Below are 27,713 nucleotides of genomic sequence, written 5' to 3'. Positions count from 1 at the left end.
CCCACTCTCTGTGTTCTTTGGTTTTGTTTGTGACCTGGACAGATCTTCCAGAGAGATGGCCTGGTAGTCTGTTTTGACTCAGCCAATGAGGATGACTGTAATTGGATGATGCTGGTTCGGCCCGCCACTGACTATCAGCACCAGAACCTGACTGCTTACCAGCAGGACGATGAGGTCTACTTCAACACCTCCCAGGTATCATATACCAATTCCCCCAAACAAAGCAACTGAGGACAGTTTTGATCATTCTTTATTGGATATGTCCCGATATCCACACTATTAAGTGTCCATGGCCAATACATCACTACATACTAGGTGGTGAACAAATGGGAGAGAGATCTCTTCCAGGAGACACAGATGGTTCCCTTCTCTTTCATAAGGTAACCCTCTGTCTTTTCCCCAGGATGTGCTGCCAGGGTCTGAGCTGAGGGTTTGGTATGGGGCCTTCTATGCCAAGAAGATGGAGAGGCCCATGCTGAAGGCCCCAGTTCATCCACCACCAGCAGGTATGGAGCCCCTCTGGCAGACCAGATTCAGCATTATTGTCTCCTGAGATGCAAACGGGTGTACTGTAGCATGAACCCTTCTGTTAACGCAGATCAACTAAGGGTTTGATTGCTAGGTGCTTAATCAATATGAAATAAATGACTGTGTTGTCCTGTTTTTGTTCCTCCCTTATCTCTCAGTTGTGGATACCACCTCTACCATGCCAGAGGGGGCTTTGAATAAAGCTGGAGTGTCACAGGCCCTAGTGGTTGGAGAGAATGATGCAGGTGAGCTCACTCCCAGAGATGCCACATACTTTCTGGGCATACATCATCAACACCTTCTCATGAAACCACTGTTAGAGGAAATACCTCTGCTGTCAACAAGTGAATAATGATCCCTTTCTGTTATAGTAACAGTTCAGCCACATATTATTCAGCCCATTAACATTTGAGGAATAACTACCCATATCATTCATATGAATGATATGATCAGAATACATTTCAGAAATGAATAATGGCCACAGGGTTTCTTTCAGCTGTAGTGGACAGTAAGTATGTTTTAGAGAAACCACCACACGCCCGATCTTGCTGGGTTGACCCAACCCATGCTTTGTGTCCAGTAGGCAAGGACTGTGTTTATGGAGCCAGAGCTCCTGACTGGTGAGTGACCTCCACACCACCAAGACTAGCCATAGAAAGTCAGGGAAGGAGAAGTAGATGGTTTCATACTGTTATAATCAATCAACTTTATTTATAAAGCCCTTCTTACATTAGCTGATATCTCAAAGTGCTGTATAGAAACTCAGCCTAAAATCCCAAACAGCAAGCAATGCAGGTGTAGAAGCACAGTGGCTAGGAAAAACTCCCTGGAAAGGCTGGAACCTCCAAAGAAACCTAGCGAGAAACCAGGCTGTGAGGGGTGGCCAGTCTTCTGGCTGTGAGGGGTGGCCAGTCTTCTGGCTGTGAGGGGTGGCCAGTCTTCTGGCTGTGAGGGGTGGCCAGTCTTCTGGCTGTGAGGGGTGGCCAGTCTTCTGGCTGTGAGGGGTGGCCAGTCTTCTGGCTGTGAGGGGTGGCCAGTCTTCTGGCTGTGAGGGGTGGCCAGTCTTCTGGCTGTGAGGGGTGGCCAGTCTTCTGGCTGTGAGGGGTGGCCAGTCTTCTGTGAGGGTGGCCAGTCTTCTGGCTGTGAGGGGTGGCCAGTCTTCTGGCTGTGAGGGGTGGCCAGTCTTCTCTGGCTGTGAGGGGTGGCCAGTCTTCTGGCTGTGTGGGGGGCCAGTCTTCTGGCTGTGTGGGGGGCCAGTCTTCTGGCTGTGTGGGGGGCCAGTCTTCTGGCTGTGTTGGGGGGCCAGTCTTCTGGCTGTGTGGCCAGGGGTGGGGGTGGCCAGTCTTCTGGCTGTGAGGGGGTGGCCAGTCTTCTGGCTGTGAGGGGTGGCCAGTCTTCTGGCCGTGAGGGGTGGCCAGTCTTCTGGCCGTGAGGGGTGGCTGGCCAGTCTTCTGGCTGTGGGGGGTGGCCAGTCTTCTGGCTGTGTGGGGTGGCTGGCCAGTCTTCTGGCCGTGATAACAGAACATGGCCAAGATGTTCAAATGTTCATAGATGACCAAGAGGGTCAAATAATACTAATCACAGTGGTTGAAGAGGATGCAACAGGTCAGCACCTCAGGAGTAAATATCAGTTGGCTTTTCATAGCCGATCATTGAGTATCTCTACCGCTCCTCTGCTGTCTCTAGAGAGTTGAAAACAGCAGGTCTGGGACAGGTAGCACGTCCGGTGAACAGGTCAGGGTTCTATAGCCACAGGCAGAACAGTTGAAACTGGAGCAGCAGCTCTGCTGCTGGAGCCAGGAAACACAGTTCCTCCTCATGAACACTAACACTTGCATTACATAGAAGGGGGCATGATTGTTGAGAGCTTCAGAGCTGGCTGAAGACGGGCAGCTGAATTGCTCGTATTAATCAGGACCGTAGTGAAGAGGACGAGGTGCTCTTCTGTTTTTACATGAAAGGCTCAATTTCCCCATCCTTCCGCCTGTCTTCTTCCCAGACCACCTACTGAGCCACCTGCAGGAAGTGAAAGATGTAGCCCCGCCCCCTGACGACCAGTCCCAGCAGCAGGAGGAAGCAGAACTGGTAACCCCTGACGACGGCCTCAGTGCTGAGCCCATCCCTGCTCCTCCTCTGCCCGCTCCCAAAAGAAGGCTGGGCAGGCCGGGGAAGAGGGCCAAAGGAGGACGGAAACCTAGCACTGCAACTATAGCAGCAAAGAAGAAAAGTGAGACAGATTCCACCTCTTATGTTGTTACATTATTGACTACCCCTTCACATGCACTGTTTCGTTTCCACCACATTCTCCCCTAAAATGTGAATTCTATTCATACCTTCCTGCTTCGAGTTGCAGCCTTTTTGGAGCCAGCGGAGAAAGCCCTCAACACCGTCCCTGCAGATGGAGGAGAGGCCATGCTGGATGGCAATGACCTGGAGATCGGCCCTGACGGGGTGGCTGTCACCATGCCTAGGGTGACCCGCACCCTGCTCTCAGCTGGGATGTAAGGATCAACACCCTCTCCACTATGTCATCAAAATAAATTCCTCTTAGTCGAGTCATCACTTTCCATTGCTATCCTTCAACTGCAGTTCACCTTTCAATTACATGCTTTATTTACAGTACACATATTTTCTTTTGAAGTACAGTTAACATCAATCAGTTCTTCCATAGACTTGGAAAGATACCAGGCATGCTCGGACTCTACTGTCCTGTCCCCCTCCCCTCTTTCACTCCCTCCACTCTTTCTACTCTGTCCTGTCCCTCCTCTCTCTCACTCTAATAATAATATATGCCATTTAGCAGACGCTTTTATCCAAAGCGACTTACAGTCATGTGTGCATACATTCTACGTATGGGTGGTCCCGGGGATCGAACCCACTACCCTGGCGTTACAAGCGCCATGCTCTACCAACTGAGCTACAGAAGGACTCTCTCTATTCTGTCCTGTCTCTCACTCTCTCTACTCTGTCCTGTCCCTCTCCTCTCTCACTCCCTCCCTCCACTCTCTCTACTCTGTCCTGTCCCCCTCCTCTCTCACTCCTTCCACTCTCTTCTCTGTCCCTCTCCTCTCTCACCCCCTCCACTCTCTCTACTCTGTCCTGTCCCTCTCCTCTCTCACCCCCTCCACTCTCTCTACTCTGTCCTGTCCCTCTACTCTCTCTACTCTGTCCTGTCCCTTTCCCCTCTCTCACTCCCTCTACTCTCTCTACTCTGTCCTGTCCCCCTCCACTCTCTCTACTCTGTCCTGTCTCTCTCCCTCCCTCCACTCTCTACTCTGTCCTGTCCCTCTCCTCTCTCACCCCCTCCACTCTCTCTACTCTGTCCTGTCCCTCCTCTCTCTACTCTGTCCTGTCCCTCTCCTCTCTCACTCCCTCCACTCTCTCTACTCTGTCCTGTCCCCCTCCCCTCTCTCACTCTCTCCACTCTCTACTCTGTCCTGTCCCTCTCCTCTCTCCCTCCCTCCCTCGCTCCCTCCACTCTCTCTACTCTGTCCTGTCCCCCTCCTCTCTCTCACTCCTTCCACTCTCTTCTCTGTCCCTCTCCTCTCACTCCCTCCACTCTCTACTCTGTCCTGTCCCTTTCCCCTCTCTCACTCCCTCCACTCTCTCTACTCTGTCCTGTCCCCTCCTCTCTCTCACTCCCTCCACTCTCTCTACTCTGTCCTGTCTCTCTCCCTCCCTCCACTCTCTACTCTGTCCTGTCCCTATCCTCTCTCACCCCCTCCACTCTCTCTACTCTGTCCTGTCCCTTTCCCCTCTCTCACTCCCTCCACTCTCTACTCTGCCCTCCCTCCCTCCACTCTCTCTACTCTGTCCTGTCCCTCTCCTCTCTCACTCCCTCCACTCTCTCTACTCTGTCCTGTCCCTCCTCTCTCACTCCCTCCACTCTCTCTACTCTGTCCTGTCCCTTTCCCCTCTTTCGCTCCCTCCACTCTCTCTACTCTGTCCTGTCTCTTCCTCCCTCCACTCTCTCTACTCTGTCCTGTCCCTCTCCTCTCTCACTCCCTCCACTCTCTCTACTCTGTCCTGTCCCCCTCCACTCTCTCTACTCTGTCCTGTCCCTCTCCTCTCTCTCACCCCCTCCACTCTCTCTACTCTGTCCTGTCCCTCTCCTCTCTCTCACTCCCTCGTCTCTCTCTGTCCTGTCCCCCTCCTCTCTCCCTCCCTCCACTCTCTCTCCTATCCTGTCCCTCTCCCTCCCTCCCTCCACTCTCTCTACTCTGTCCTGTCCCTCTCCTCCCTCCCTCCCTCCCTCCACTCTCTCTCTGTCCTGTCCCTTTCCCCTCTTTCCTCCCTCCACTCTACTCTGTCCTGTCTCTTCCTCCCTCCCTCCCTCCCTCCACTCTCTCTACTCTGTCCTGTCCCTTTCCCCTCCTCCCTCCACTCTCTCTACTCTGTCCTGTCCCTCTCCTCTCTCACTCCCTCCACTCTCTCTACTCTGTCCTGTCCCTCTCCTCTCTCACCCCTCCACTCTCTCTACTCTGTCCTGTCCCTTTCCCTCTCTCACTCCCTCTACTCTCTCTACTCTGTCCTGTCCCCCTCCACTCTCTCTACTCTGTCCTGTCTCTCTCCCTCCCTCTCTACTCCCTGTCCACTCTCTCACCCCCTCCACTCTGTCCTGTCCCTCTCCTCTCTCCTCCCTCCCTCTCTCTACTCTGTCCTGTCCCTCTCCTCTCTCACTCCCTCCACTCTCTCTACTCTGTCCTGTCCTGTCCCCCTCCCCTCTTTCGCTCCCTCCACTCTCTCTACTCTGTCCTGTCCCTCTCCTCTCTCACTCCCTCCACTCTCTCTACTCTGTCCTGTCCCTCTCTCTCACCCCTCCACTCTCTCTACTCTGTCCTGTCCCTTTCTACACTGTCTCTCTACTCTGTCCTGTCCCCCTCCACTCTCTCTACTCTGTCCTGTCTCTCTCCCTCCCTCCACTCTCTACTCTGTCCTGTCCCTCTCCTCTCTCACCCCCTCCACTCTGTCCTGTCCCTCTCCTCTCTCACTCCCTCCACTCTCTCTACTCTGTCCTGTCCCTCTCCTCCCTCCCTCCCTCCACTCTCTCTACTCTGTCCTGTCCCTTTCCCCTCTTTCGCTCCCTCCACTCTCTCTACTCTGTCCTGTCCCTCTCCTCTCTCACTCCCTCCACTCTCTACTCTGTCCTGTCCCTCTCCTCTCTCACTCCCTCCACTCTCTCTACTCTGTCCTGTCCTTTCCCTCTCTCTCACTCCCTCCACTCTCTCTACTCTGTGCCCCTCTCTCACTCCCTCCACTCTCTCTACTCTGTCCTGTCCCTCTCCTCTCTCACTCCCTCCCTCCCTCCACTCTTTCTACTCTGTCCTGTCCCTCTCCTCTCCCTCCACTCTCTACTCTGTCCTGTCCCTCTCCTCTCTCACTCCCTCCCTCGCTCCCTCCACTCTCTCTACTCTGTCCTGTCCCCCTCCTCTCTCTCACTCCTTCCACTCTCTTCTCTGTCCCTCTCCTCTCACTCCCTCCACTCTCTCTACTCTGTCCTGTCCCCCTCCACTCTCTCTACTCTGTCCTGTCCCTCTCTCACTCCCTCCACTCTACTCTCTACTCTGTCCCCCTCCTCTCTCCCTCCCTCCCTCCACTCTCTCTACTCTATCCTGTCCCTCTCTCTCCCTCCCTCCCTCCACTCTCTCTACTCTGTCCTGTCCCTCTCCTCCCTCCCTCCCTCCACTCTCTCTACTCTGTCCTGTCCCTTTCCCCTCTTTCGCTCCCTCCACTCTCTCTACTCTGTCCTGTCTCTTCCTCCCTCCACTCTCTCTACTCTGTCCTGTCCCTCTCCTCTCTCACTCCCTCCACTCTCTCTACTCTGTCCTGTCCCTCTCCTCTCTCACCCCTCCACTCTGTCCTGTCCCTCTCCTCTCTCACCCCTCCACTCTCTCTACTCTGTCCTGTCCCTTTCCCCTCTCTCACTCCCTCTACTCTCTCTACTCTGTCCTGTCCCCCTCCACTCTCTCTACTCTGTCCTGTCTCTCTCCCTCCCTCCACTCTCTACTCTGTCCTGTCCTCTCCTCTCACCCCCTCCACTCTCTCTACTCTGTCCTGTCCCTCTCCTCTCTCACTCCCTACTCTCTACTCTGTCCTGTCCCTCTCCTCTCACCCCTCCACTCTCTACTACTCTGTCCTGTCCCTCTCCTCTCTCACTCCCTCCACTCTCTCTACTCTGTCCTGTCCTGTCCCCTCCTCTCACTCTCTCCACTCTACTCTGTCCTGTCCCTCTCCTCTCTCACTCTCTACTCTGTCCTGTCCCCTCCCCTCTCTCACTCTCTCCACTCTCTACTCTGTCCTGTCCCTCTCCTCTCTCTCCCTCCCTCGCTCCCTCCACTCTCTCTACTCTGTCCTGTCCCCTCCTCTCTCTCCTCCTTCCACTCTCTTCTCTGTCCCTCTCCTCTCACTCCCTCCACTCTCTCTACTCTGTCCTGTCCCTTTCCCTCTCTCACTCTCTCTACTCTGTCCTGTCCCCTCCTCTCTCTCTCTCCCTCCACTCTCTCTACTCTGTCCTGTCTCTCTCCCTCCCTCCACTCTCTACTCTGTCCTGTCCCTATCCTCTCTCACCCTCCACTCTCTCTACTCTGTCCTGTCCCTTTCCCCTCTCTCTACTCTGTCCTGTCCCTCTCCTCTCTCACTCCCTCCACTCTCTCTACTCTGTCCTGTCCCTCCTCTCTCACTCCCTCCACTCTCTCTACTCTGTCCTGTCCCTTTCCCCTCTTTCGCTCCCTCCACTCTCTCTACTCTGTCCTGTCTCTTCCTCCCTCCACTCTCTCTACTCTGTCCTGTCCCTCTCCTCTCTCACTCCCTCCACTCTCTCTACTCTGTCCTGTCCCCCTCCACTCTCTCTACTCTGTCCTGTCCCTCTCCTCTCTCACCCCCTCCACTCTCTCTACTCTGTCCTGTCCCTCTCCTCTCTCTCACTCCCTCGTCTCTCTCTGTCCTGTCCCCCTCCTCTCTCCCTCCCTCCTCCCTCCACTCTCTACTCTATCCTGTCCCCCTCCCTCCCTCCACTCTCTCTACTCTGTCCTGTCCCTCTCCTCCCTCCCTCCCTCCACTCTCTCTACTCTGTCCTGTCCCTTTCCCCTCTTCCTCCCTCCACTCTCTCTACTCTGTCCTGTCTCTTCCTCCCTCCCTCCCTCCCTCCCCCTCTCTCTACTCTGTCCTGTCCCTTTCCCCTCTTTCGCTCCCTCCACTCTCTCTACTCTGTCCTGTCCCTCTCCTCTCTCGCTCCCTCCACTCTCTCTACTCTGTCCTGTCCCTTTCCTCTCTCACCCCCTCCACTCTCTCTACTCTGTCCTGTCCCTTTCCCCTCTCTCACTCCCTCTACTCTCTCTACTCTGTCCTGTCCCCCTCCACTCTCTCTACTCTGTCCTGTCTCTCTCCCTCCCTCCACTCTCTCTACTCTGTCCTGTCCCTTTCCCCTCTTTCGCTCCCTCCACTCTCTCTACTCTGTCCTGTCTCTTCCTCCCTCCCTCCCTCCCTCCACTCTCTCTACTCTGTCCTGTCCCTTTCCCCTCTTTCGCTCCCTCCACTCTCTCTACTCTGTCCTGTCCCTTTCCTCTCTCACCCCCTCCACTCTCTCTACTCTGTCCTGTCCCTTTCCCCTCTCTCACTCCCTCTACTCTCTCTACTCTGTCCTGTCCCCCTCCACTCTCTACTCTGTCCTGTCCCTCTCTCTCTCACCCCTCCACTCTGTCCTGTCCCTCTCCTCTCTCACTCCCTCCACTCTCTCTACTCTGTCCTGTCCCTCCTCTCTCTACTCTGTCCTGTCCCCCTCCCTCTCTCACTCCCTCCACTCTCTCTACTCTGTCCTGTCCTGTCCCCCTCCCCTCTCTCACTCTCTCCACTCTCTCTACTCTGTCCTGTCCCCCTCCTCTCTCTCATTCCCTCCACTCTCTCTACTCTGTGCCCCTCTCTCACTCCACTCTCTCTACTCTGTCCTGTCCCTCTCCTCTCTCACTCCCTCCCTCGCTCCCTCCACTCTCTCTACTCTGTCCTGTCCCCCTCCTCTCTCTCACTCCTTCCACTCTCTTCTCTGTCCCTCTCCTCTCACTCCCTCCACTCTCTCTACTCTGTCCTGTCCCTTTCCCTCTCTCACTCCCTCCACTCTCTCTACTCTGTCCTGTCCCCCTCCACTCTCTCTACTCTGTCCTGTCCCTCTCTCTCACTCCCTCCACTCTCTCTGTCCTGTCCCCTCCTCTCTCACTCTCTCTACTCTGTCCCCTCCTCTCTCCCTCCCTCCACTCTACTCTGTCCTGTCCCTCTCCTCCCTCCCCCTCCACTCTCTCTACTCTGTCCTGTCCCTTTCCCCTCTTTCGCTCCCTCCACTCTGTCCTGTCTCTTCCTCCCTCCACTCTCTCTACTCTGTCCTGTCCCTCTCCTCTCTCACTCCCTCCACTCTCTCTACTCTGTCCTGTCCCTCTCCTCTCTCACCCCTCCACTCTCTCTACTCTGTCCTGTCCCTCTCCTCTCTCACCCCCTCCACTCTCTCTACTCTGTCCTGTCCCTTTCCCCTCTCTCACTCCCTCTACTCTCTCTACTCTGTCCTGTCCCCCTCCACTCTCTCTACTCTGTCCTGTCTCTCTCCCTCCCTCCACTCTCTACTCTGTCCTGTCTCTCTCCCTCCCTCCACTCTCTACTCTGTCCTGTCCCTCTCCTCTCACCCCCTCCACTCTCTCTACTCTGTCCTGTCCCTCTCCTCTCTCACTCCCTCCACTCTCTCTACTCTGTCCTGTCCCTCTCCTCTCTCACTCCCTCTACTCTCTACTCTGTCCTGTCCCTCTCCTCTCACCCCCTCCACTCTCTCTACTCTGTCCTGTCCCTCTCCTCTCTCACTCCCTCCACTCTCTCTACTCTGTCCTGTCCTGTCCCCCTCCCCTCTCTCACTCTCTCCACTCTCTCTACTCTGTCCTGTCCCTCCTCTCTCTCACTCCCTCCACTCTCTACTCTGTCCTGTCCCTTTCCCTCTCACTCCCTCCACTCTCTCTACTCTGTCCTGTCCCTTTCCCCTCTCTCCCTCCCTCCACTCTCTCTACTCTGTCCTGTCCCCCTCCACTCTCTCTACTCTGTCCTCCCCCCTCCACTCTCTCTACTCTGTCCTGTCCCCTCCACTCTCTCTACTCTGTCCTGTCCCCCTCCACTCTCTCTACTCTGTCCTGTCCCCTCCACTCTCTCTACTCTGTCCTGTCCCCCTCCACTCTCTCTACTCTGTCCTGTCCCTCTCCTCTCTCACCCCCTCCACTCTCTCTACTCTGTCCTGTCCCTCTCCTCTCTCACTCCCTCGTCTCTCTCTGTCCTGTCCCCCTCCTCCTCCCTCCCTCCCTCCACTCTCTCCACTCTGTCCTGTCCCTCTCCTCCCTCCCTCCACTCTCTCTACTCTGTCCTGTCCCTTTCCCCTCTTTCACTCCCTCCACTCTCTCTACTCTGTCCTGTCCCTCTCCTCTCTCACTCCCTCCACTCTCTTTACTCTGTCCTGTCCCTTTCCCCTCTCTCACTCCCTCCACTCTCTCTACTCTGTCCTGTCCCTCTCCTCTCTCACCCCCTCCACTCTCTCTACTCTGTCCTGTCCCTTTCCCCTCTCTCACTCCCTCTACTCTCTCTACTCTGTCCTGTCCCCCTCCACTCTCTCTACTCTGTCCTGTCTCTCTCCCTCCCTCCACTCTCTACTCTGTCCTGTCCCTCTCCTCTCTCACCCCCTCCACTCTCTCTACTCTGTCCTGTCCCTCTCCTCTCTCACTCCCTCCACTCTCTCTACTCTGTCCTGTCCCTCCTCTCTCTACTCTGTCCTGTCCCTCTCCTCTCTCACTCCCTCCACTCTCTCTACTCTGTCCTGTCCTGTCCCCCTCCCCTCTCTCACTCTCTCCACTCTCTCTACTCTGTCCTGTCCCCCTCCTCTCTCTCATTCCCTCCACTCTCTCTACTCTGTCCTGTCCCTCTCCTCTCTCACTCCCTCCCTCCCTCCACTCTTTCTACTCTGTCCTGTCCCTCTCCCTCCCTCCCTCCACTCTCTACTCTGTCCTGTCCCTCTCCTCTCTCACTCCCTCCCTCGCTCCCTCCACTCTCTCTACTCTGTCCTGTCCCCCTCCTCTCTCTCACTCCTTCCACTCTCTTCTCTGTCCCTCTCCTCTCACTCCCTCCACTCTCTCTACTCTGTCCTGTCCCTTTCCCCTCTCTCACTCCCTCCACTCTCTCTACTCTGTCCTGTCCCCCTCCACTCTCTCTGTCCTGTCCCCTCCTCTCTCCCTCCCTCCCTCCACTCTCTCTCTATCCTGTCCCTCTCCTCTCTCCTCCCTCCCTCCACTCTCTCTACTCTGTCCTGTCCCTCCCTCTCTCCCTCCACTCTCTCTACTCTGTCCTGTCCCTCTCCTCTCTCACCCCCTCCACTCTCTCTACTCTGTCCTGTCCCTTTCCCCTCCTCACTCCCTCTACTCTCTCTACTCTGTCCTGTCCCCCTCCACTCTCTCTACTCTATCCTGTCTCTCTCCCTCCCTCCACTCTCTACTCTGTCCTGTCCCTCTCCTCTCACCCCCTCCACTCTCTCTACTCTGTCCTGTCCCTCTCCTCTCTCACTCCCTCTACTCTCTCTACTCTGTCCTGTCCCCCTCCACTCTCTCTACTCTGTCCTGTCTCTCTCCCTCCCTCCACTCTCTACTCTGTCCTGTCCCTCTCCTCTCACCCCCTCCACTCTCTCTACTCTGTCCTGTCCCTCTCCTCTCTCACTCCCTCCACTCTCTCTACTCTGTCCTGTCCTGTCCCCCTCCCCTCTCTCACTCTCTCTACTCTGTCCTGTCCCCCTCCTCTCTCTCATTCCCTCCACTCTCTCTACTCTGTGCCCCCACTCCCTCCACTCTCTCTACTCTGTCCTGTCCCTCTCCTCTCTCGCTCCCTCCCTCCCTCCACTCTCTCTACTCTGTCCTGTCCCCCTCCTCTCTCTCACTCCCTCCACTCTCTCTACTCTGTCCTGTCTCTCTCCCTCCCTCCACTCTCTCTACTCTGTCCTGTCTCTCTCCCTCCCTCCACTCTCTACTCTGTCCTGTCCCTCTCCTCTCTCACCCCCTCCACTCTCTCTACTCTGTCCTGTCCCTTTCCCCTCTCTCACTCCCTCCACTCTCTCTACTCTGTCCTGTCCCTTTCCCCTCTCTCACTCCCTCCACTCTCTCTACTCTGTCCTGTCCCTTTCCCCTCTCTCCCTCCCTCCACTCTCTCTACTCTGTCCTGTCCCCCTCCACACTCTCTACTCTGTCCTGTCCCTCTCCTCTCTCTCACTCCCTCCACACTCTCTACTCTGTCCTGTCCCTCTCCTCTCTCTCACTCCCTCCACTCTCTCTGTCCTGTCCCCCTCCTCTCTCACTCTCTCTACTCTGTCCCCCTCCTCTCTCCCTCCCTCCCTCCACTCTCTCTACTCTATCCTGTCCCTCTCTCTCTCCCTCCCTCCCTCCACTCTATCTACTCTGTCCTGTCCCTCTCCTCCCTCCCTCCACTCTGTCCTGTCCCTTTCCCCTCTTTCGCTCCCTCCACTCTCTCTACTCTGTCATGTCCCTCTCCTCTCTCATCCCCTCCACTCTCTCTACTCTGTCCTGTCCCTCTCCTCTCTCACCCCCTCCACTCTCTCTACTCTGTCCTGTCCCTCTCCTCTCTCTCACTCCCTCCACTCTCTCTGTCCTGTCCCCCTCCTCTCTCACTCTCTCTACTCTGTCTCCCTCCTCTCTCCCTCTCTCCCTCCCTCCACTCTCTCTACTCTATCCTGTCCCTCTCCTCCCTCCCTCCACTCTCTCTACTCTGTCCTGTCCCTTTCCCCTCTTTCGCTCCCTCCACTCTCTCTACTCTGTCCTGTCTCTCCCTCCCTCCACTCTCTCTACTCTGTCATGTCCCTCTCCTCTCTCATCCCCTCCACTCTCTCTACTCTGTCCTGTCCCTTTCCCCTCTCTCACTCCCTCCACTCTCTCTACTCTGTCCTGTCCCTTTCCCCTTTCTCACTCCCTCCACTCTCTCTACTCTGTCCTGTCCCTTTCCCCTCTCTCCTCCCTCCACTCTCTCTACTCTGTCCTGTCCCCCTCCACACTCTCTACTCTGTCCTGTCCCTCTCCTCTCTCTCACTCCCTCCACACTCTACTCTGTCCTGTCCCTCTCCTCTCTCTCACTCCCTCCACTCTCTCTGTCCTGTCCCCCTCCTCTCTCACTCTCTCTACTCTGTCCCCCTCCTCTCTCCCTCCCTCCCTCCCTCCACTCTCTCTACTCTGTCCTGTCCCTCTCTCTCTCCCTCCCTCCCTCCACTCTATCTACTCTGTCCTGTCCCTCTCCTCCTCCCTCCACTCTGTCCTGTCCCTTTCCCCTCTTTCGCTCCCTCCACTCTCTCTACTCCATGTCCCTCCTCTCTCATCCCTCCACTCTCTCTCCTGTCCTCCACCCCCTCCACTCTCTCTACTCTGTCCTGTCCCTCTCTCCTCTCACTCCCTCCACTCTCTCTGTCCTGTCCCCCTCCTCTCTCACTCTCTCTACTCTGTCTCCCTCCTCTCTCCCTCCCTCCCTCCCTCCACTCTCTCTACTCTGTCCCTCTCCTCCCTCCCCCTCCACTCTCTCTACTCTGTCCTGTCCCTTTCCCCTCTTCGCTCCCTCCACTCTCTCTACTCTGTCCTGTCTCTTCCTCCCTCCCACTCTCTCTACTCTGTCCTGTCCCTCTCCTCTCTCACTCCCCCTCCACTCTCTCTACTCTGTCCTGTCCCTTTCCCTGTCCTGTCCCTCTCTCTCCCCTCCACTCTCTCTGTCCTGTCTCTCCCTCCACTCTCCTACTTCCTGTCCCCTCTCCCTCCCTCCACTCCCTCCTGTCCTCCCCCTCCACACTCTCTACTCTGTCCTGTCCCTTTCCCTCTCTCACTCCCTCCACTCTCTCTCTGTCCTGTCCCTTTCCTCTCTCCTCTCTCACTCCCTCCCCTCTCCCTCTCTCTACTCTATCTGTCCCTCCCTTCTCCCCCTCCACTCTCTACGCTGTCCTGTCCACTCTCCCTCCTCCACTGTCCTGTCCCTTTCCCCTCTCTCCTCCCTCCACTCTCTCTACTCTGTCCTGTCCCTCTCCTCCCATCCCCTCCACTCTCTACTCTGTCCTCCCTCTCTCTCACCCCTCCACTCTGTCCTGTCCCTTTCCCCCTTTCTCTCCCTCCACTCTCTACTCTGTCCTGTCCCTTTCCCTTCTCCCTCTCTCTACTCCCCCTCCCCTTTCTCACTCCTCTCTACTCTGTCCTGTCTCACTCCCTCCACTCTCTACTCTGTCCTGTCCCTTTCCTCTCTCACCCCCTCCACTTTCTCTACTCTGTCCTGTCCCTCTCCTCTCTCTCTCACTCCCTCCACTCTCTCTTGTCCTGTCCCTCTCCTGTCTCTCACTCCCTCCACTCCCTCTTTCCTGTCCCCCTCCTCTCTCTACTCTGTCCCCCTCCTCTCTCACTCCCTCCACTCTCTACTCTGTCCCCCTCCTCTCTCACTCCCTCCACACTCTCTACTCTGTCCTGTCCCTCTCCTCTCTCCCTCCCTCCACTCTTTCTACTCTGTCCTGTCCCTCTCCTCTCTCACTCTCTCTACTCTGTCCCCCTCTCTCTACTCTGTCCCTCTCCTCTCTCACTCCCTCCACACTCTCTACTCTGTCCCTCTCTCACTCTCTACTCTGTCCCTCTCACTCCCTCCACACTCTCTTGTCCTTGTTCCCTCTTTCTCAGGCCTGGGTCGAGGAAGAGGTTCCTGAGGCAGGGAGGAGACCATAAGAGGCTGTACAAGTGCACCCTCTGCAACAAGATCTTCCAGAACAGCAGCAACCTCAACAGACACATCCGCTCCCACGGTAATGCTCTCTCCTCTCCCCCCTCTGTTTTTAGTCCCCCTTTTTGTGGATGTCTTCCTGAACTGTTCCTAACACCGCTCTCCAGAGAAAAGAGATGGAATATGTGGAGATCTGTGTTTACTAATCATATCATAGAGACACACACAAGTGCATATGTTTAATTTGTCTGTGCTCTCTTTAGGTGATAAGCTCTTTAAATGTGATGAATGTGACAAGATGTTCAGCCGCAAGGAGAGCTTGAAGCAGCACATCTCATACAAGCACAGCAAAAATGAGGTAGGCGCACCTAGATCAATCCTCAACATTTTGGCCTTTCCAGCTTTTGCCCAGGATAGTCACTGTTTGTGTTGCAGTGGCTAGCTCCTTGATTCACTGTACATTGTGTGTATGTCCGTCGCTCCCTCAGCCCGATGTGGAGTACAGGTACAAATGTAACACATGCGACAAAGCCTTCCGCCTGGAGAATGCATTAGAGTTCCACAACTGTAGAACCGGTAAGTGCAGCATGAATTGAAAAACATGATTTAGTTGCAGGCCATTTTGTTTGGATGTCCGCTGTCTTTATCCATCTTTGAAATACTTCTGTATGTTACATTACTGTTGTGCTGTATGGCTTCGTTGTCCCATCGATGACTTTGACACAGTATCCATCCATTATTTATTGAATTGAGTAACACGTCAGACTGTTTGTTGTTCCTGTGGTGGCAGATGACAAGACGTTCCAGTGTGAGATCTGCTCGAGGTTCTTCTCCACCAACAGTAACCTGTCTAAGCACAAGAAGAAGCACGGAGAGAAGCTGTACGCCTGTGAGATCTGCAGCAAGATGTTCTACCGCAAGGACGTTATGCAGGACCACCAGAAGAGACATACTGTGGGTGAGTACTGGCAGAGGGACCAGGGGGACATGATCCATCTCTATTGATGACTATTTTGGTGATACTCCCCGCTGGGCACAGATGTCAGCTCAACGTCTAGTTTTGATTTAAATGTGGTTGTTGACAACTAATGTGAATTCAACGTGAGATAAACAAAACATTTCACCATGTCATTGGATTAAGGTTAAAAGTTAGGCGAAAAACAGATGAAATTCCCTTCTGTTGATGACTTTTTACAAATCCAATCAGTTTTCCCACATTGATTCAATGTCATCACATAGATTTTTTTTGTTGTTGAAATGTGGAAATAACATTGATTACATTTTTTTGCCCGGTGGGTCTCTAAATTTGAAGTATGTTATAGTATATGATGTACTTCATTAGTTTATTTCAACAGAGCAGAGCTTGCAACTTTTACAAGTGCATGGCTCATGATCCCGAAATGTATTCTATCCCAAAGCATCAATCAGCCTTCTCTCTGAGCTCAGCTGTACTGTTATTGTGTGTCTCAGCAAACCCAAAGCACCTGAAGAGGGAAGAGCTGGAGGCCAATGGGGAGGAAGGGACCAAATACAGGAAGGAGCCTTCAGCATGTCCTATCTGTGGCAAGGTGCTGTGACGCGGATACTTGAAAATACTTATTTTGGCATTGGATCAAATGAGTCAAAATAAAAATAAGATATTTACCCTGACTGTGTGTGTCCAGGTGTTTTCCTGCAGGAGCAACATGAATAAGCATCTGCTGACTCACGGAGATAAGAAGTACACCTGTGAGATCTGCGGACGCAAGTTCTTCAGAGTGGACGTCCTGAGGGACCATATTCACGTGCACTTTAAGGTGAGAGAGATTATGTGGATGTTGCAATCAAACGCTTAGTTCATGCTTCTTTTTGAACTCCTACATAACCACACATTTCATTCACTCAAACATGAAAGAGAAATAGAGATTTACACTAGGTCCATAATGGTGTCATTGCTCAACTTCCTGTGTGTGTTCTCCAGGACATAGCCCTGATGGACGAGCAGGAGAGGGAGGAGTTCATCAGGAAGATTGGCATCTCAGTGGACAGCAGTGACGACACTGATGAGGAGGATGAAGACTACGGACAAGAGACCCACAAGTACAGCTGCAAGAAGTGTCAGGTCAGTCACGCATGCCCACATCCCGACACACATTCTGTCACGCAAACACACTCGCACTCTCCATGGCCTCTGTTCGAATCTGTCTGTGTTTTAGGTGACATTCTTCAAGGGCAGAGACTACCTGAAGCACATCATGGACCTGCACAAAGAGAGGGGTTATGGCTGCATCATCTGTAACCGGCGCTTCGCTCTGAAAGCCACCTACAACGCCCACCTGGTCATCCACAGAGAACAGCTCCCAGATCCTGCAGTGCAGAGGTATGAGGGACAGGGACATATGAGGGACAGGGACATATGAGGGACAGGGACATATGAGGGACAGGGACATATGAGGGACAGGGACATATGAGGGACAGGGACATATGAGGGACAGGGACATATGAGGGACAGGGACATATGAGGGACAGGGACATATGAGGGACAGGTGGAGAGACAAAAGGACCAGTACACAGAGATGTACACTCTCCTTCTTGGCTCGTTACGAGCACCCAGACAATAACCCTGTCTGTTACACTTTTCATTTTGCTCCTAAGGTACATCCACCCCTGTGAAATGTGTGGCCGAATCTTCAACAGCATCGGCAACCTGGAGAGACACAAGGTCATTCACACAGGTATGAACCTCGCCCTTCATCTCTAACAAGATACTTTCTGGATACTGGACCACATTAAATTTAGTTCTTTAGCACACATGAACCACATATTTTGGCACTATGTTAGCCACCCAATATTTGTCTTGAAGGCATGATAAAGAATATCTGAATTTTATGGGCTTATTCAACTTTTTGGGGGATTGCTATCTCTGTAACGTGGTTCTCACAGGGGTGAAGAGCCACGGATGTGACCAGTGTGGGAAGTCGTTTGCCAGGAAGGACATGCTAAAGGAACACCTGAGGGTCCATGACAACGTCAGAGACTTCCTATGTGCTGAGTGTGGGAAAGGTGAGGCTGTCACCATGACAACTGTCTTTGTCAAATAGTTAGGGGGGAAAAGACGTTTGCACAATAGACTAGAAATTGAGACCAAATTGACCTAGATTGGTGGTGGCTTTTCCAATGGCTGTTTTTGCCTTTAACCAAGCACTTACCATGAACGGTAATAGCAAGAAATATGTGGCTCTATGAATTGGAAAAATGTTCTGATCAAAGCATGCATGTACTTGTTTTTGGTAAGAGCTTCCACAGGGGGTAAGAAACTTAAGCCAGTGTGTTTTCTGCAGGGATGAAGACCAAGCATGCGCTGAGGCACCATATGAAGCTGCATAAGGGCATCAAAGAGTACGAGTGTAAGGAGTGCAACCGCAAGTTTGCCCAGAAGGTCAACATGCTGAAACACTACAAGAGACACACGGGTAAGATGGTCCCAGCAACAACTAGACAAAACAACCCAGAGGCAGTGGTGAAGAAAGGCCACTTTCCTCTATAAACATGGGTTGGGCATTGTAAGCTAACATGCATGGCTGAACATGGCCATATCTTACAGATGCAACCAAGCTAATGAAGCGTGTGAGGTACAAAGGGCTTATCTGGTTAAGGCTTACACTGATGTACCGTTTCTACTCCTGCAGGAATAAAGGACTTCATGTGTGAGTTGTGTGGGAAGACCTTCAGTGAGAGGAACACCATGGAGACACACAAGCTCATTCACACAGGCAAGTTTCCTATTGTATGTTTTCGTTTTGGACAACTCCACGAATACCTTCTGTTTGAGAACCGTTATTAGATTTCTCTCTCTCGCTCCCCAGTGGGGAAGACGTGGTCGTGTGCAGTGTGTGATAAGAAGTATGTGACAGAATACATGCTCCAGAAGCATGTGCAGCTGACGCATGAGAAGGTGGAGGCCCAGAGCTGTCACATGTGTGGCACCAAGGTGTCCACCCGAGCCTCCATGAACCGCCACATGAGGCGCAAACACCCCGAGGTGAGCTGGGACAGTAGGGGTTAAACCATAGACACCCCGAGGTGAGCTGGGACAGTAGGGGTTAAACAATAGACACCCCGAGGTGAGCTGGGACAGTAGGGGTTAAACCATAGACACCCCGAGGTGAGCTGGGACAGTAGGGGTTAAACCATAGACACCCCGAGGTGAGCCGGGACAGTAGGGGTTAAACCATAGACACCCCGAGGTGAGCCGGGACAGGGAAACAGTGAGGGGACAGTTTAAACCATAGACACCCCGAGGTGAGCCAGGGGGTTACAGACACCCCGAGGTGAGGGGTTTAAACCATAGACACCCCGAGGTGAGCCGGGACAGTAGGGGTTAAACCATAGACACCCCGAGGTGAGCCCGGACAGTATATATATGAGATCTACCACATCTTGAATGGAGTTCTTAGTGTCAGCTGAAACTGACATTTTCTATGATGTTTTCCAGACCAGGCCCAGCTCTCTTTTCAACATAATTTCCTATCCCACCTGTCATTGATGGTGAAGTCTCAGCTTTATTTAAACGTTTGCTCTTTCCTACCCCAGGTGGTCACTGTGAGAATAGATGAGTTTGACGAGCTCCAAGAAGACTCAACAATCGATGAGTCAAGCATCAGCATTGTGCAGGTAGGAGTGCCATACAATGCCTATGGTGGTGAGCTAACTACACTATATGTAGAGATGGAACTATTTTAATACTCATACCACCCTCACAGCCCACTCTAACCATGGAGAAGGAGGCTCTTTCTGGGGAGAGACCCCAGCGGACCCCACGGCCGCCCAGGAAGAAGCAGAAACAGCTGGAGGAGCCGGAGCTGTCAGACTCTGATGAGTACGCTGACTTCACAAGCAAAGGAGTACAGTACACCACCACCATAGTGGGAGATGAGACCAGCTCTGCTGTGCAGAGTATACAGCAGGTGGGTGGGTCATGTATTTGTCAAATGATCTATGTTAGCAATTATATTAGGTTTGAGATTTTATTTATTGCAATTGGGTCCATCTGTCCATTATACATGTGTTGATTAATGCTGTGGATAATGGGATTTTAAAGGTCCAATGTAGCTGTTTTTATCCCAATATCAAATTATTTCTGGGTAACAATTAAGTACATTTTTGTGTTAAATTAAATGGCTTCTTAGCAAAGAGCAATTTCTAAATCAATTTTGATAGGACTGTCTAGGAGTGGTTTGACTAGAGGGGAAAACTTAAAATGAACTGTTATTGGCAGAGAGGTTTGGAACTCTCTAATTGGTCTATTAAAACTTCTTGACTCACCCATCCCGTTAGCGGGATCATTGCACAGTGCCAAGTTCAAATTAAATTACTAAAAATATTTAATTTTCATGAAATCACAAGTGCAATATAACAAAACACAGCTTAGCTTGTTGTTAATCCACCTGGCGTGTTCAGATTTCAATAAAGCTTTTCGGCGAAAGCATACCAAGCGTTTATGTAAGAACATCTCAGTAGACAAAATATTACAAACAGCTAGCAGCCAAGTCGATTGGTCACACAAGTCAGAAAAGCAATAAATTAAATTGCTTACCTTTGATCTTCAGATGTTTGCACTCACGAGACTCCCAGTTACACAATAAATGTTCCTTTTGTTCCATAAAGATTATTTTTATATCCAAAATTCCTCCATTTGGTTGGCGCGTTATGTTCAGAAATCCACAGGCTTGAGCGGTCACGACATCGCAGGCGAAAATTCCAAATAGTATCCGCAAAGTGCGTAGAAAGATGTCAAATGTTTATAATCAATCCTCAGTTTGTTTTTACAATATATAATCGATAATGTCAACCGATATGTTGCTTCTGTTGCTTACCATGAAAAACTCTGCTGGCACCCAGCCATCCACTGACGCGATTGGTTCTTTCTCGCTCATTTTTTTAAATAAAAGCCTGAAACTGTATAAAGACTGTTCACAGATTCTGGAAGCCATAGGAAAACAAATATAGTTGATATCCCTTTAAATGGAGGCAAGGCATCTAATGGAACAGAGAGCTTTCAGGAAAATCAGTACTTCCTTGTTAGTTTTTCCTCAGGTTTTCGCCTGCAATATCAGTTCTGTTATACTCACAGACAATATTTTGACAGTTTTGGAAACTTTAGAGTTTTCTATCCTAATCTGACAATTTGTCAGATTGTGAAATAGGCAGTTTCAAATGGGTACTTTTTTTTGCCAAAAACAAAAATACTGCCCCCTACACTCAAGAAGTTAACTAATTTACCGCATGGAAGGGCATGGTGATTTACCGCATGGAAGGGCATGGTGATTTACTGCATGGAAGGGCATGGTGATTTACTGCATGGAAGGGCATGGTGATTTACTGCATGGAAGGGCATGGTGATTTACCGCATGGAAGGGCATGGTGATTTTCCCACCAAAACAGGCTGAAATTTCAGGCAGTCTTTTCAAACAGCTCTTGTGCCTCGTCCAAACTCGTGTGGAAATAAACATTGTGTACAAAACATTAGGATCACTTTCCTAATCTTGAGTTGCACCCCTTTTGTCCTCAACGGCCTCAATTCGTTGGGGCATTGACGACAAGGTGTCTAATGCGATCCACAGGGATGCAGGCCTATGTTGACTACAATGCTTCCCACAGTTGTTAAGTTGGCAGGCTGTCCTTTGGGTGGGGGGCCATTGTTACACACGGAACTGTTTAGCGTGAACCCAACAGCGGTGCAGTTCTTGACAAACTCTAACCGGTTCGCAGCAAATCTCTCCCCCCTACAGAGTGGAGGGCAGACCTAAATACTCTTGCCTTATCTGTTTGTTGTTTCATCCTTCGGTGCCAAAGCATTAAATCAAGGCTGAGACCTTGGGGTTGAATAGACTATACATTTGAAACATCTTAATCGCTTAAACACCCATGGCTGAATTTTTCTTAAATGGCTCAAGGGCATAGATACCATTAAGACAAACTTTATGGTGACCTCTGGCATTAGAGAGGGTACCTAAAGGCCAAATTCCAATAAGGAAAGTGCATTCTTAAGAACACACACCTCATACACAAGCAGACTCCTGTATTTATCTATACACTCAAACACATGCATATGCCTATATTCACACACACACAGCCAACGCTGCTGTCCCATGTATATACAGTGCCTTTGGAAAGTTTGACTCCTTGACTTTTTCCACATTTTTACGTTACAGCCTTATTCTAAAATGGATTTTAAAAAGTAATCTACACACAATACCCAGTTATACCTTATCTAAATGTATTCAGACCCATAGCTATGCGACTCGAAATTGAGCTCCAGTGAATCCTGATCATCCTATTGATCACCTGTGGTAAATTCAATTGATTGGACATGATTTTGGAATGGCGCACACCTGTTTATATCAGGTCCCCATAATTGACAGTGCACGTCAGCGCGAAAACCAAGCCAAGTCCGCAGAGCTCTGAGACAGGATTGTGTCGAGGCACAGATCTGGGGAAGGGTACCAAAAAGATTATGCAGCATTGAAGGTTCCCGAGAACACAGTGGCCTCCATCATTCTTAAATGGAAGAAGTTTGGAACCACCAAGATCTGGCCGCCTGACCAAACTGAGCAATCTGGGGAGAAGGGCATTGGTCAGGGAGGTGACCAAGAACCCGATGTTCACTCTAACAGAGCTCTATACACTCCTCAGTTAAAGGTACATGACAGCCCGCTTGAAGTTTGCCAAAAGGCAGTGAAAGGCCTCTGTCCATGAGAAACAAGATTCTCTGGTCTGATTCAACTCTTTGGCCTGAATCCCAAGCATCACGTCTGGAGGAAACCTTGCACCATCCCTACGCTGAAGCATCATGCTGTGGTGTTGTCTTTCAGCGGCAGGGACTGGGAGACTAGTCAGGATCGCAAAAAAGATGAACGGGAGCAAAGTACAGAGATCCTTGATGAACACCTGCTCCAGAGTGCTCAGGACCTCAGACTGGGGTGAAGGTTCACCTTCCAACAGGACAACGACCCTAAGCATTACATTTACATTTAAGTCATTTAGCAGACGCTCTTATCCAGAGCGACTTACAAATTGGCACACAGCCAAGACAACGCAGGAGTGGCTTTGGGACATGTCTCTGAATGTCCTTGAATGGCCCATCCAGAGCCCAGCCTTGAACCCAATCGAACATGTCTGGAGAGACCTGAAAATGCTTCCCATCCAACCTGACAGAGCTTGAGAGGATCTGCAGAGATGAATGGGAGAAACTGCTCAAATACAGGTGTGCCAAGCTTGTCGCGTCATACCCAAGAAGACTAAAGGCTGTAATCGCTGCCAAAGGTGCTTCAACAAAGTACTGGGTAAAGGGTCTGAACTTACATAAATGTGATATTTTAAATTTTGTATAAATTAGTAAATGTTTTTGCTGTGCGTGTGTGGATTGAAGCGTATTTTAAAAATAATAAAAAATGAGAATAAGGCTGTAACCTAACAAAGTGGAGAAAGTCAAGCGGTCTGAATACTTTCAGTTTCCTTTATGCAGTTTCTCCCACTGTAATTATATACTGTATTCTTCAAATTGCTCATTCTAATATCTACTACTGTTATACAGACCGCTTATTTATATATTGGATTCTTTACATAGCTCACTGTAATACAGTGTACAAAACATTAGGAACACCCTCCTAATTGAGTTGCACCCCTTTTTGCCCTTAGAACAGCCTCATGGACTACAAGGTGAAAGTGTTTCACAGGGATGCTTCCCACAGTTGTCAAGTTGACTGGATGTCTTTTGGGTGGTAGACCATTCTTGATACACACACACAGGAAACTGTTGAGCATGAAAAAGCCAGGAGTGTTTCAGTTCTTTTCACACTCAAACCAGTGCGTCTGGCACCCACTACCATACCCTGTTCAGAGGCACTTAAATCTTTTGTCTTAACCATTCACCCTCTGAAGGGCACACACACAATCCATGTCTCAATTGTCTCAAGGCTTAATATTCCTTCTTTAACCCGTCTCCTCCCCTTCATCTACACGGATTTGAAGTGGATTTAACAGGTGACGTCAATAAGGGATCGTATACTGACCAGGTGAAAACTGTCATGGGAAGAGCTGTGTTCCTTACGTTTTGTACACTCAGTGTATATAGAACACAGGAAAATCCTTTTTTTGACTGCACCTGGCCTTAAAGTTTTCCATATTGTCCACAACATCGTTTGTAGATTTGTGATTCTATCATACTGTTAGTAGTGTATGCTCTGACCCAGTGTGGATGGTGCTGTTGTAGGTGGTGGTGCTGGCCGACCCCAACGTGTCCTCCGCCTCCTCACCCAACAGCTCAGTGGGACTGACCAACATCACAGTGACCCCCATCACCACCCATGCCCCTGCCCAGTTCACCAGCCTGCAGCCTGTAGCCGTGGGCCACCTGACAGCCAGCGACCACCGGCCCCTCACTCTGGACAGCTCCATCCTCACTGTCACCTTCGACACGGTCAGCGGCTCCGCCATGCTCCACAACCGGCCCACCGAGCTCACGACCGAGACGGTGGGGCCTGGAGGTGCCGGTACTGGGCCACAGTCGGTCGCCCACTTTATCAACCTTACCACCTTCGTCAACCCAATGGGCCACCCCCTGGAGGCCCCCACCCTGGCCTGGAGGCCTGTCACGCAGGCTGAGGGGGTCCAGGTCACCCCTATAGCAGAGGGGGCTCCAGGTGACGCCCAGGACTCTGAGACCCAGACCCCAGAACAGGCTAGACAAGCCCAGGCAGCACAGCAACAGCAGGCCAACACAACACAGCAGATGTTCAGCTACTAGACTGAAGGGAGGAGGTGCTGGTCACCTCAGTCCTGGTGAAGGACAGTGGATAGACTAGACACATGGAAGGCCTGTGTGGACTTGAATGCTCTCACCCAAATGCCTGTGTCATATTCCCCAGAATACATCCCTTGAATGAGAACATTGATGGAGGATGATAGCATTTACATGAACCAAGAGCCACTTTCTCTTGAGTCAACGTGAGTTGTTTGTCAAAAACCCTGCAGAGGAAGCTGTTGAACTGTATAGTTTACAGGGATGCATGTACAGTTAAAAATAATTACATGATTTGGGTGCATTGTTAGGTGTAGTTTTGACCAATCAACAGATCAATGTAATAGTTATAATATAAACCTAAGCAAGAAATTGAATATTCTAATTTGTGAATTTAAACATGCACGTCTCGCAATATTTACATATTTTCACTGCAGAATTATTTAGGTTATGGAGATGCAATAGTGTTTTTGTTTTCATTCTCATTGGGGGTTAAAGTATTAAGTGATTTTGGCACATGGCTTTGAATGCCTTGTACAAGAGGTTAATAGAAGACAATTAATTATTATTTTTAGTAGATAGTGTAAAGCAGCCAAGACACAGCATTTAACCAGTAGAGAGAACCATATTTTATTTTTAAATGTCTGAAAGCATTGAAACTTAAAACCATTGTTGAGCAATTGTCAAAAATACTGGAAGCCTTTTCTATTGCCATTGTTTTTCAATTAAATTTCACAAAAATGAAAATGTTTTTAGCCCATTTTCTGTTTGTATAAATATCAATGTTTAAATAGAGTAATACATTTTGAGAATATGGTACATGCTTGTTTTCTAGACTTTTTGGCGTTATGATTTATCCAACTGGGAAACTCGGCTGGCATTGTACTGGTGTCAGTGGTGTGTGCGTGTGTGTGTGTCAAAAGCACCAGTTAGTCTTTTTACATTTAGCTGATGCTCTTATCCAAAGCGACTTACAGGAGCAATTAGCGTTAAGTGCCTTGCTCCAGGGCACAGACTGTTTCACCTAGTCTGCTCGAACCAGTGACCGTTCGGTTATTGACCCAACGTGCTTAACCACTAGACTATGAACTGCCCACCTGTAGCTTACCCGGAGTCAGAACCTGGACCAACCAGAAGGGGGAGCTATCTTCACAAATACGAGCTCCTACATCACATGATATACATGTGCATTAGATTATGCAGAGACATTCTGTCTAGGAAAGGTATTTTGAAGGAAAAATAGAGCGTTGGTCTTTAGTATGTATGGTTTTTGCTATTGTCTCCTTCCACGGTCGGGCCAAGGTGTCCATCCTCAAGAAGGATGAACCTCTACACTAGATGGACCATCGCCTCAAAAGGCCCTCATTCTCAGGGTTGACACCTTCAACTGTTAATGTCCCTATGTGATGTGTCAAGTGTCTCTGTTCTCTAATAGCTTAATGCTTGGGGCTAAGTCTCTGTGGTGATGTGCATCACTATGGTGTGATATAAGGCTGCCTCAAACTGCTAAGATCTCATTGTTTCCCACATGTCCTATTTACCTCTTGTATGTTAATACAAATCAGGATGTGTTCTGTAGTTCGAGGGGGTCTGGAAGCACAGGTTGAGGGTTTCTAATGTAATTTACTATTAGCATTAACTTTGCTGATTAACTTTATTTGAGGAAAAATGTACTTAAATTGTAGTTGCCTCACCTAGCTATTTTAAGATTCACGCACTGATTGCACGTCGCTCTGGATAAGAGTGTCTGACAAATGCATTGTAAGAAATGTGGGGATATCCCTCTGAATATGTAAACGAAAACAATTGTATTTTTGAACCCAGTCATTAAAAATTGTACTCAATTCATGGACAAGCTACTATAAACAAAATACTTTTCAGTGGTATAAAGTACATACAGTGAGGGAAAAAGTATTTGATCCCCTGCTGATTTTGTATGTTTGCCCACTGACAAAGAAATTATCGGTCTAATTTTAATGGTAGTTTTATTTGAACAGCGACAGACAGAATAACAAAAAAATCCAGAAAAACGCATGTCAAAAATGTTATAAATTTATTTACATTTTAATGAGGAAAATAAGTATTTGACCCTCTGCAAAACATGAGTTAGTACTTGGTGGCAAAACCCTTGTTGGCAATCAGAGGTCAGATTGTTCTTGTAGTTGGCCACCAAGTTTGCACACATCTCAGGAGGGATTTTGTCCCACTCCTCTTTGCAGATCTTCTCCATGTCATTAAGGTTTCGAGGCTGACGTTTGGCAACTCCAACCTTCAGCTCCCTCCACAGATTTTCTATGGGATTAAGGTCTGGAGGCTGGCTAGGCCACTCCAGGACCTTAATGTGCTTCTTCTTGAGCCACTCCTTTGTTAGCTTGGCCGTATGTTTTGGGTCATTGTCATGCTGGAATACCAATCCACGACCCATTTTCAATGTCCTGGCTGAGGGAAGGAGGTTCTCACCCAAGATTTGACGGTACATGGCCCCGATTTGACGGTACAACACCCCCAAAGCATGCTTCCACCTCTATGTTTGACGGTGGAGATGGTGTTCTTGGGGTCATAGGCATCATTCCTCCTCCAAACACGGCGAGTTGAGTTGATGCCAAAGAGCTCAATTTTCATCTCATCTGACCACAACACCTTCACCCAGTTGTCCTCTGAATCATTCAGATGTTCATTGGCAAACTTCAGACGGGCATGTATATGTGCTTTCTTGAGCAGGGGGACCTTGCGGGCGCTGCAGGATTTCAGTTCAAGGCGTAGTGTGTTACCAATTGTTTTCTTGGTGACTATGGTCCCAGCTGCCTTGAGATCATAGACAAGATCCTCCCATGTAGTTCTGGGCTGATTCCTCACCGTTCTCATGATCATTGCAACTCCACGAGGTGAGATCTTGCATGGAGCCCCAGGCCGAGGGAGATTGACAGTTCTTTTGTGTTTCTTCCATTTGCGAATAATCGCACCAACTGTTGTCACCTGCTTGGCGATGGTCTTGTAGCCCATTCCATTCTTGTGTAGGTCTACAATCATGTCCCTGACATCCTTGGAGAGCTCTTTGGTCTTGGCCATGGTGGAGAGTTTGATTGGTTGATTGCTTCTGTGGACAGGTGTCTTTTATACAGGTAACAAACTGAGACACCAGGGAGACAAATCTTTCTGATTGAGTGGGGGTCAAATACTTATTTCCCTCATTAAAATGCTAATCGATTTCTAACATTTTTGACATGCGTTTTTCTGGATGTTTTTGTTGTTATTCTGTCTCTCATTGTTCAAATAAACCTACCATTAAAATTATAGACTGATCATTTCTTTGTTAGTGGGCAAATGTACAAAATCAGCAGGGGATCAAATACTTTTTCCCCTCACTGTAAGTAAGAAGACTAAAGTACTACTTGTTTTTTTTGGGCTAACTGTACTTTACTATTCATATTTTTGACAACTTTTACTTCACTACATTCCTGAAGAAAATAATGTACTTTTTACTCTAAACATTTCCCCTGACACCCAAAAGTATTTGTTACATTTTGAATGCTTCGCAGGACAGTAAAATTTTCCAATTCACGTGCTTATCAATATTATGTGCTAGTGTTGGAGTGTGGTCCTGGCTATCTGTAAATAAAAGAATGTTGCCTTCTAGTTTGATTAAATATAAGGA

General features: G+C 50.2%; 1 protein-coding gene across 2 annotated transcripts in view; it reads left to right on the top strand.

The window, feature by feature from the left end:
• The window catches only part of prdm15 (PR domain containing 15), a 28,492-nt gene extending 2,376 nt beyond the window's left edge, over positions 1–26,116 (top strand). The window contains exons 5-25 of one of the 2 annotated variants that reach the window (XM_046303755.1): positions 43–195; positions 404–506; positions 687–773; positions 2,528–2,755; positions 2,876–3,029; positions 14,238–14,359; positions 14,541–14,635; positions 14,766–14,853; positions 15,068–15,235; positions 15,748–15,845; positions 15,942–16,073; positions 16,238–16,378; positions 16,473–16,636; positions 16,912–16,991; positions 17,200–17,319; positions 17,598–17,729; positions 17,946–18,029; positions 18,123–18,298; positions 18,850–18,930; positions 19,020–19,223; positions 23,531–26,116. In XM_046303755.1, coding sequence (XP_046159711.1) covers positions 43–195; positions 404–506; positions 687–773; positions 2,528–2,755; positions 2,876–3,029; positions 14,238–14,359; positions 14,541–14,635; positions 14,766–14,853; positions 15,068–15,235; positions 15,748–15,845; positions 15,942–16,073; positions 16,238–16,378; positions 16,473–16,636; positions 16,912–16,991; positions 17,200–17,319; positions 17,598–17,729; positions 17,946–18,029; positions 18,123–18,298; positions 18,850–18,930; positions 19,020–19,223; positions 23,531–24,064 — 3,144 coding nt within the window. In that variant the 3' untranslated portion in view covers positions 24,065–26,116. The remainder of the gene's footprint in view (positions 1–42; positions 196–403; positions 507–686; positions 774–2,527; positions 2,756–2,875; positions 3,030–14,237; positions 14,360–14,540; positions 14,636–14,765; positions 14,854–15,067; positions 15,236–15,747; positions 15,846–15,941; positions 16,074–16,237; positions 16,379–16,472; positions 16,637–16,911; positions 16,992–17,199; positions 17,320–17,597; positions 17,730–17,945; positions 18,030–18,122; positions 18,299–18,849; positions 18,931–19,019; positions 19,224–23,530) is intronic. The other variant, XM_046303756.1, reaches the window with a different exon arrangement.
• Positions 26,117–27,713: the final 1,597 nt, after the last annotated feature.

Source organism: Oncorhynchus gorbuscha, linkage group LG16 (assembly GCF_021184085.1).
Source record: "Oncorhynchus gorbuscha isolate QuinsamMale2020 ecotype Even-year linkage group LG16, OgorEven_v1.0, whole genome shotgun sequence".
NCBI lineage: Eukaryota > Metazoa > Chordata > Actinopteri > Salmoniformes > Salmonidae > Oncorhynchus > Oncorhynchus gorbuscha.
Note: the sequence above shows the minus strand (reverse complement) of the source record. Positions and strands in the feature narration are given on the sequence as shown.